Source organism: Nelumbo nucifera, chromosome 4 (genome assembly GCF_055504915.1).
Source record: "Nelumbo nucifera cultivar China Antique chromosome 4, China Antique-T2T, whole genome shotgun sequence".
In the NCBI taxonomy this organism is placed as follows: domain Eukaryota; kingdom Viridiplantae; phylum Streptophyta; class Magnoliopsida; order Proteales; family Nelumbonaceae; genus Nelumbo; species Nelumbo nucifera.
In genome coordinates, this window is record NC_142652.1 from 15,610,150 (window position 1) to 15,619,697 (window position 9,548).

Genomic DNA, 9,548 nt, shown 5'->3' on the forward strand with positions numbered 1-9,548 from the left:
ATCAAACGGGAAACGGCTCTTTAATCTCGATGGTCAAGTGGCAATAGCAACCACCAAATTAGAATAATCAAAGTCTAAGCTTAATCGGTTAACCCTTATATTATATTTACCTGATCATTTCTATAATAGTTTCAGACCCTCGATTAAACACCTTAATCGATGAAATCCCTAATTGACCAATAGGGCTGTTCATAAGAAAGCCCAACTCGATCAAACCGATCAATCTGGACCAACCCAATCTGAGTTAGCCAAGTTTTCATCAATACGAGTTGGTTTCAGGTTGTGCAAATTTCTAAACCGATGATTTGGGTTGGTTTCGGGTTTTATACAAAAAAATCGAAACTGACCTGAACCAAACCGATTTAATTCTTAGTTCAAACATGAAGTTCCAAAACTTATTAGGTTACCTAGTTTTTGAATGGTTGCAAAAAACTTTGGATTAGTGAATAGTGATTAACGAACAACTTTTGTGATTAACTTTTCATTTAAATTTTATCATAGGAGATGGCTGAAATGATGTTCAATTTATGACTGTTTTTAAAATTAGCAAGATTTTATCACAGTGATGAACTTAGAACCGAAACCGATCGAAATCGATCCAATCTGATTCAAACCGACCAGGTCGGTTTTGCTTAACACTAGGTCGATTTCGGTTTCTATGTCAGGTAACCCGACCAAGTCGAGTCGGTTAAAAAAACCACAATAAACCGACCCAACCCGACCCATAAACAACCCTATCGACCAACATGGGTTCACATGTCAGTAATTCTATATCACGAAGGCGTTTTAATAATTCTACAACTCATTGTTATTTTATTAATAAATTAAAAATAATTTAATCTTGAATTTTGATACCATTAATGAAGTTAAGTAATTGCTGTTTTCATAAAAATGTTGAAGTAAATGCTTATAAGCCTTATATAGTTGGAGGCATTAGGGATTCCGGAGTTTGAAACTTGGAATGGAGTGGAGTCGACATCGACATCGACACAACTCGTTCATCCCTGAAGGAGATAAAAATCCGCTGTTTGAATAGCCCACTGGAAAGCTTTGCATGGCCCCTGGTTTCTTCCCTCCCAAAACAAATAATATTTTCATCAAAGCCCTAACGTGTCTCCCTTTATATGCCCTTCTCCATCATCTTCAATAGGGAACCCAGTCCCCACCTCTCTCTTTCCTTTCTCTCTCTCTCTCAAACATCCAACAGTAACCAAAACAACCTTAATAAACTAACCCAAAAATATCAATCCACCTTCACTCTCCTCTCTTTCTCTCTCTCTGTCTCCACAACACTATTATAGATTGTTTCATGGACGTATTCTGATTGTCCTCGTCGATACCCATCTCTTAATTCTTCATTTTATTGGGTATCTCGCGATACCCATCTCGGATTTACTGCGGCCCCTTCCCCTCTCTTGCCCCTTCTGGTTCTGAGTTCTCTGTTTTAATTAAATGAGGATCGAAACGAACTTGATCGATCGTAAAGGGCAGAATTTTCGAGATTTGCCCAAGGAGAAGAAGAGCAACGGCAACAATAACAACAAATCGAAGAAAGGCCGGAGGCGTCAAAAGAAACCGACGGAGAGCGTCGTTAAGGAGCTTCTCCGGACGTGCAAGGAAGTGTTTGCCAGAGGTGGTGCCGGGATTGTTCCTCATGCCAAGGATGTTGAACGACTACGGTCGGTTCTTGGTACGAGCTTCCGTTTCTCTTGTTGTTTGGTGACGTAATTCAAGTTATTCAACTACTAGTGCTTCTGGTCTTCTTTCCTCTTGTTTGTTTATTGGGTGTTTTCCTTTTTATTTGGTTGTGCCTCAAAATTAAGAACTCCATATATTCATATTTGAAAGTTTACATATAACATAGCTTCAGGACAATTCAATAATAATTGAATTACATTGTTATCTTTCTCGGAATTACAGCTGCTGGTTTGTTGCTTTGGGAGTTGGGTTTGGTGCTTCTCTTCTCTAGTCATCCTTGTTAGTACACTCCAACCTTACCTTACGAGAGTATTCTAATAACTTGGTCTTGTTTCTCTTCCCTGATCAGAAATGTTTCCACCCAATTTCTTAAGTTGCCTTTCTTTTTTCAGCTTTTAGCTTCACTTTCCTTGTTGTCTATGAGGCATGAAATCATATTTCATTTCATTTCATTTTTTAATTTATTTATGCACCTTTCTGTGGGACATGTTGATTACTACTCCATGCCTGAGAACTCTTTAATTAAGAAGTAATTAGTACAAATTCGTTATTTTTTCCCTCTTGTATATATCAGTTGTTATGGCTGTAGCTTCGGGTGCCTGTTAAATCAATGGACCAGTAAATTCTTAACCTTTTCTATGGTTGTCAACTTTTGTGGAATTTTGTCGCTTGCTTGTTGCTATGAATTTTCTTTTATTGGGTTGTGTTTAATCTTTCCCATTTGGGTCGTGTTTGTCTCCTCCTTACGTTTAGGGGATGCATAACGTGAAAACGCGCGTACACATAAAATTGAACTTCGTTTTAGAGGCTCCATGGATTCTATACGTGAATGCAATGTGATTTTTATATTCCTAATAACACTAAATACTCCCTCAGATGTAAATTCTTCCTGTGCTTGTGGATCTTGGTTTTTGATCTGACCCCATCATAGATTCAGCATCATGAAATCATTGACTATCTTTTGGATTTTCAACAACACATATGGCTATGATTCCCAACTTTTCCATTTACCTTCTTGTGCTGATCTTTATTGGATCATGTAGCTAAAAAGCCCTTGATCAGAGCAAAGCAGCAGATAATGAACAAATCCAAAACCAATAATTTTCTTCTATTGGATATATGTATGATAAATATTGCCTCTACATACATACAATCATGCACCAGTTGCATATGCATTATCATAATGAGCGTGTAAGCATCGTGAGACATAAACATACAGCTATTGATCATATCTGGATTATGATCTACATAGTTGACTTGATTGGAAACTGGTAAGTGATGAAAAAACAAGGTGTTAATTATAAGTCTTGAGTAAATTCTACTTATAAATGGTTATGATCAAGTTGAATAAGGGTAGTTGAGGAAGAAGATAGGTATACAATCTAGACTATTGATCTAGATTGGTTCGTCTGTGATGCGAGGGAAGAATGTTGGGGAGTGAGCACCTATAAAAGGACACTTGATGGAAAGACCTGTACATACAATGATATATACATTTGTTAAGATCCATGAAAAAGAGGAAAAAGATGCATTTGTTAAGTAAATCCTCGTCCCCCTCTCCCTTGACGTAGTGGATTTCTAAGGTGGAAAGATCTTTGTCCTCTGCTTTACCTGCTTTATTCTTCTTTTATGTATGTTGGTACAAAAAAACAAGAAGGAATGCAACAAGTCCATTTGATCCCAGATCCATAACCATTTTTGGTGTCCTGGCTTGTAGCATTACCAAAATACTACGTTCAGTTGATGCCTTTTGTTTCTCTTTGATGCTTACATGATTAACTTTTCATGTGTAGATGGGATGCAACCTGCAGATGTGGGCTTGAGTCCTGCCATGCCATATTTTAAGACAGTTGAGACTGAAGGTGCTCCTCCAATAACATATCTACACCTCTATGAATGCAATAAATTTTCGGTATGTCAGGTTTTCTGGAGACTTTAGGAATTTTGATTAAATATTAGTTAGTTTACATGGAAACTAGTTTTATTTTTCTGTGTTGAAATCCCTTGATTTCTTGCAGATTGGGATATTCTGCTTGCCACCATCTGCCGTCATCCCATTACATAATCATCCAGGCATGACTGTTTTCAGTAAGCTACTCTTTGGGACCATGCACATCAAATCGTATGACTGGGTAACCGATGTGCCTCATAGCACAAACCAGAACCCCAACCCTTCAAACTGTAAGATTTCTCAAGTTCAACTTGACTGTTCAGATTTTACCTGTAAAAAAACACCAGAAACTATCTTTCTCACTAATCTATTTATCTCATTTTTCTCAACTTAGTTTTGAAACATAAATGGGCCTGTGATTTTACTTTTTCTGTTTTTCTTAATTTGTTTTGCAATACACCGAGTGAGGACAATGTTGGTGTTTTTGGGATGTGGGAGAGTTTTTAATCTTTATGGATACCCGATGTTGGTCCCAGCAATCTGGGGCTAGGAGGAGTGGACTGGATATCGACCCAACTTTTTTTATTTATTTTTTTATTTTTTTGGGCACAAAGTGTCTGGTTTCAGACTTGAGGCTGCATTCTCACACCTGTCTACCTAAGATTTTACCATTACTCCAAGCAATGGGTTTGACGTAAAAAAGTAGTCTAAATAATCAGGGATATCCTATTTCTCCCTTGTTGACCTACTGTGAAGGTTTCTTGACAACAAAAAAGTGTTCTTTTGGTTATGAAACTCTTTCAGGAAATCCATTCTGAAAGAGCAATGGATAAAATCATTCACGAGTATTGTATTTGGGGGAAGAAACAAATGAAAATGATAAAAACCAATGAAAAATTCAAGTGTTAAAAGCTTAAATAATTTAATGGATAAAATAATCATATATCTATTGATCCTACTTTATGCAATATACCTGTTGCATTGGCTGAACTTAGCTTTTTTGCTTTGTCTTTTAGTGGATAAAATAATCATGTAATGAAATATATAGGGGCAAAATAGTCATCTCAATTTCCAGTACAACAATTAAGGAGCTCACGACCTCCTTGCTGGCTTATCCATTAAAGACAAAGCAATAAGGAATTTATTTCAGTCAATTCAGCAGGTATCATACGAACCCTTAGTCTGCATTGGCTTTTGGTGTCTTTGGGCCAAGGATCAACTTGGTTGGCTTATCCTCAAAAGTTAATATTACTAATTTTCTGGATTGTCCACCTTCTCCAGTGTCTAAAGAATAAAGGCAAATGGTTTGGGTCATCCAACTGGTTCTAACATCATGACTTCTGTTGAAAGTCGAAGTTGTGAGGATGGTTCAATTGTTGCTTTCAAAGCCGTTTTAAGTGTTGCACTCAATTTGTCAATCTTCGTCTTAGCTCCTTCTCAATAACCCTTCAACTTCTGCAAGTTGTGTTTACTCTGTTGATCTTTTGCTTTTTGTTAATTATTGCAGGTCAGCCCACTGGGATTCGGTTGGCTAAGATTAAGACTGATTCAGACTTCACTGCCCCATGTAATACCTCCATACTTTATCCTGCTGCTGGAGGCAATATGCACTGTTTCACAGCAATAACATCCTGTGCTGTACTGGACGTGCTGGGTCCCCCATATTCTGATCCAGAAGGCCGACATTGCACATACTATCGTGACTTCCAATACACCAGCTTTTCAGGTATCTTCTTTTTAATTTTTGGATTTGCTTTATTGGGTTTTGCTGTTTGGTTTGAGTAGGATGAAATGGTAATAGTGAAGCTGGACTACTTGGAGAGAACAGAACATTGTTCCCTAACTTGATTCTAGTTAATAAAACCCACAGACCCAGGCATGCATGCCGCTCTTGAACAATTTTGGACAGGAGTAGGATGTGCAATTGGTGATCCATCACCATCATTAGGATTATCTGGAGATGGGACTTTTGTTTCTCTCTCCTGAGTCCTGACATATTATCCCAAACTACCTTTTGTGTTTACAGAAACTCCCATCAAAGGGATAGGCCAAAATTCTTCACATTGTGTTTTAAGAGGGGTATTGTGTAAAATTTTCAGGTGATGCAGAGTTGGTACCTGAAGAGGAAAGAGAGGGCTACGCATGGCTGGAAGAGAGAGAGAAGAAACCAGATGACTTGAATGTAGTTGGAGCGATGTACACAGGCCCAAAAATTGTGGGAAACTGACTATATAAGGATCTTCCTTCTCCTCATTACTTGGCTCTACAAAATTGTCAGACACTGTTCAGTCAGTTCCTCCTCTTGGAGGAGTTTCATGGTCTCTTGGAAGTCAAGGGGCTCTCTTTCTCTCTACAGCATGTGTACATAAACAAAAGAAGAAAAAAAGAAAAAAAACATGGAACGCATCGGATATTTCTTCTTGTTCATCTTCTCATTACTCTACATGGGTCATTTTCTTTCATTTACTTCTGATGGGTCACCGAACGGCGAGTTTCACAGTTGTGGGGAAGCGGGATATCTTGTACCAGAAACAATTTTAAGCCATTTTCAAAGGAAAATGAAATGTGATCAGTAATAGAATGAAAGAAAATGATGATTTGATTTATGTTCATTGAATTGTAGATTTCTTGTGAGAAATGTATGTATATTTAAGACGGGCCTTTGCCCTCTAGTCACGGGGGTAGTTCTGCAGCGAAAGAAACTTGTGCGGCGTTCAGGTTAAGGTAGGTCAGGACAAGCTTTTGTGTGATGCGAGGTTAGGAGTTGTCTGATGAAATGGTTCCACCAAGGTCAGTAGTACTGGATCATGACCTTAAGTCACATAGTCGGGGCTCTCGGTTGGTTCTTGTCGGTCCATGGGAGGTGCTTCTTATGTGTTAAAGGGGGAAGGCTATGATGAGAGGCGACTTGGTGCCGATGTAAAGGGACTCCTGTATGCCGATGATGATGGGCACCTGTGTGCTATGTTGATAGGCAATCGTTGGGCTGGAACACACTCGTGCATTATGGGCAATGAGATAATTCATTTAGCTTAGGTAAGGGACTGGTGCGGTGAAGGGGTCATAATTGAGTCAGGCCCGAATGCCAACCCTCCCTTGAGTGTCGGTAGCGCAATGCCGGTCCATGCATTGTCTCCATGAGCATGTGTGCGCCCATGAGGAACCCTAGTAGCCATGCTAGCCATTAACCAGGGCCGCCCCATAAGGGATGTTGGTTTAGGAGTGCCAAGGTTAGGCACCCAAGGAAGTCGACCACCCCTCCTCAATGAGTATGTTAAGATTTTAGAGGTTTGCCTGAAGATGCCATCAATTCTCCCAAAAATTTTGCAGGCGAAAATGACAATGGTGTCTCTTAACGTAAGGGACCGTGACAGGCTCCCCCACTCGATCCATTGTTGTCATCGACAATGTAGTTGTCGATGGTGTCTCTTAATTTTACACCATCCATTTGTCTAGCAGTTCCTGGGCTCGCCTGGCCAACCCGGGTCTTGCCTATGTTGGTATCTATTTATGGGGATGAAACCATTTCATCATGCCGGTCTGCTTAAACTTCACCCCCAGTATTGAGGTTACTCAAATCGCGCGATGGCTATGCCGTTGAAAGTGTGAAAGATGAGCCATCGAAGAAATTGTGTTGCTTCGCGGAGGTCCACCCCATGCATCATCTTTACCTCAAGGCTTGACTGTCTTCTTAGTAGCTTTTCGGTGGTGCTACCGAACACGATGTAATAGGTCTACTCCTATTGTTGGCGATGTATCCTGAGTACCCTTTCACCATGCTGGCCTGTAGACTTCACATCGCCGTGTGCGGGTTATTCAAACCTAGTCTATGGCTTATGCTCTATTGGCCCTCAAAACTACACTTCACCTCGCCGGTTCGGGCTACATCTTTGATTCGAGGGGCCCCAATGTGCTGCTGCCTCAAGGAGATCTGACCACAATGTGCGCGAGTGTGGCAATTTTTACCCATGATGTTGCTAAACATACACTCGCCTTGTGATGTGTTGTTGCTGCGAATGTTTCACCTTGTTGTTAAGCTGAGCATGTCCTCTGATGCATTGCCAGTGTAGGGCCGCCATGCTTCAACGGCTAGTGTACCCACATTCCTATCATTCCAATATTGTGGCTTCAACCAATGACCCATTCTATGCAAAACTGCCACTTAAGTGATATTCCTTGACCAACCATCGACACAAACCAATTAAGACTGCTGTCTATTGCCTTAGTAGTGCCTCTGACAAGCTACGAAACAATGACTCATCCCTCATGAAACCAAGATGTAGGCGCACCGCCCATAACTCACTAAAATGAACAACAACTGATGTCCGTGAGGAAGCATGGCACTCCCCCACTCAAATTGCCACAATATGCCTTTCATGTAATGGCTCATGCGTCTGCCCCCGCAATGGCGCTGTTTTAGGGTCATTGGAATGGGGACACGATGAATGGCCTCTTATTAGGCCTGATGTGTATGCTTGTTTGCTTGTACCCGAGTGGAAGTGCCTAGGGACCGCTTCAACTAGCTCTATGCTGATCTGCTCTGATACCAACTGCGGCAGCAGTTGGTTAGCTCGCTTTGATACCAATTGTCACGGGGGTAGTTTTGCAGTGGAAGAAACCCATGCGGCGTCCAGACTAAGGCAGGCCAAGACAAGCCTTTGTGTAATGTGAGGCTAGGAGTTGCCCGATGAGATGGCTCCACCAAGGTCAGTAGCTTTGTATCATGACCTCAAGTTGCATGGCCGGGGCTCTCGGCTGGCTCTTGCCGGTCTATGGGAGGCGCCTCTTACGTGCTAAAGGGGGAAGGCCATGATGAGAGGCGACTTGACGCCGATGTGAAGGGACTCTTATATGCCGATGATGATGGGCACCTATGTGCCATATTGATAGGCAATTGTTTGGCCGAAACACACCCGTGCGCTATGGGCAACATGATAGCTCATTCAACTTAGGCAAGGGACTGGCATGGTGAAGGGTCATACTTAAGCCAGGCCCACATGCCAAGCCTCTCTTTAGTGTCGGTAGTGCAATGCCAGTCTATGCACTTTCCCCATGAGCATGTGTGCGCCCATGAGGAACCTTGGTAGCCATGATAGCCATTAAGCAGGGCCGCTCCGCAAGGGACATTGGTCTAGGAATGCCAAAGTTTAGGCACCCAAGGAGGTCGACTACCCCTCCTCAGAGAGTACATTAAGTTTTTAGAGGTCTACCTGAAAAAGATATCAATTCTTCCAAAAATCTTATAGGCAAAAATAACGATGATGTCCCTTAACATAAGCCTGCCAAGCATAAGCAAAACTAAACCTGTATCAGACCGTGACACTTTGTCAATGACAAGGCATAGTCGCTCATAAATTTGATCACAGTATCACACCGTAGGAGGAGATCCCAACCGTAAAATGATAGTAATAGCCGAGTTTCGTCGCTTACCAAAGTCCCAAGTCCCAACGGCGTCGAAAATCTTTTAGTTACATAAGCATAAATTCGTTGTTTACTAGCATCATTCCTTTGGATTAATATATTTTTAATGCATGAAACGCGTGGAGTTTAGTGGGGGACCGACCCATTAATGCCCGGCCACAGACCACAGAAACAGTAGCGTACCCAGAAAGTAGGGGAAACAACACTACCGTCTACAGTCTACAGGGGCGCCCATTTATTTCGAGTTCCACTCTACTCACTATGGGCATTGAGCAGGGGCAGGACAGCAGCTGACAAGCTGTAGCATTCATTCTTGTATTGCTAGTTGCTGCCACCGCGCCCCATGTATTTCCAGTTTTACTATGAGCTTGATGAATAAATTACTCTTTATATGTGTCTCTGGATTCCACTTGTACTAATACCTCCATGTGACGCTGGTTTCTTTCTTATTCTTTTCCTCTCTTGTTTGGATTTAATGTATTCCCCCTTTATTTTTTCACAAATACAAATAAAAGTATCAGATAAGAAAATTGAATAC

General features: G+C 41.2%; 1 protein-coding gene across 2 annotated transcripts; it reads left to right on the forward strand.

Annotated features, from left to right (window-relative positions):
* Nucleotides 1-966: 966 nt before the first annotated feature.
* Nucleotides 967-6,206, forward strand: LOC104586748 (2-aminoethanethiol dioxygenase, putative (DUF1637)). Of its 2 annotated transcripts, XM_010244077.3 has the most exons (6): nt 967-1,690; nt 1,921-1,977; nt 3,492-3,610; nt 3,717-3,879; nt 5,097-5,315; nt 5,689-6,206. In XM_010244077.3, exons 1-6 carry the CDS (start codon nt 1,453-1,455, stop codon nt 5,814-5,816), a joined length of 924 nt encoding a protein of 307 aa, XP_010242379.1. In that variant the 5' UTR covers nt 967-1,452; the 3' UTR covers nt 5,817-6,206. The 2 variants fall into 2 exon arrangements, with proteins under 2 accessions (XP_010242379.1, XP_010242380.1); XM_010244078.3 differs by lacking the exon at nt 1,921-1,977 and having other exon boundaries at nt 973-1,690.
* Nucleotides 6,207-9,548: the final 3,342 nt, after the last annotated feature.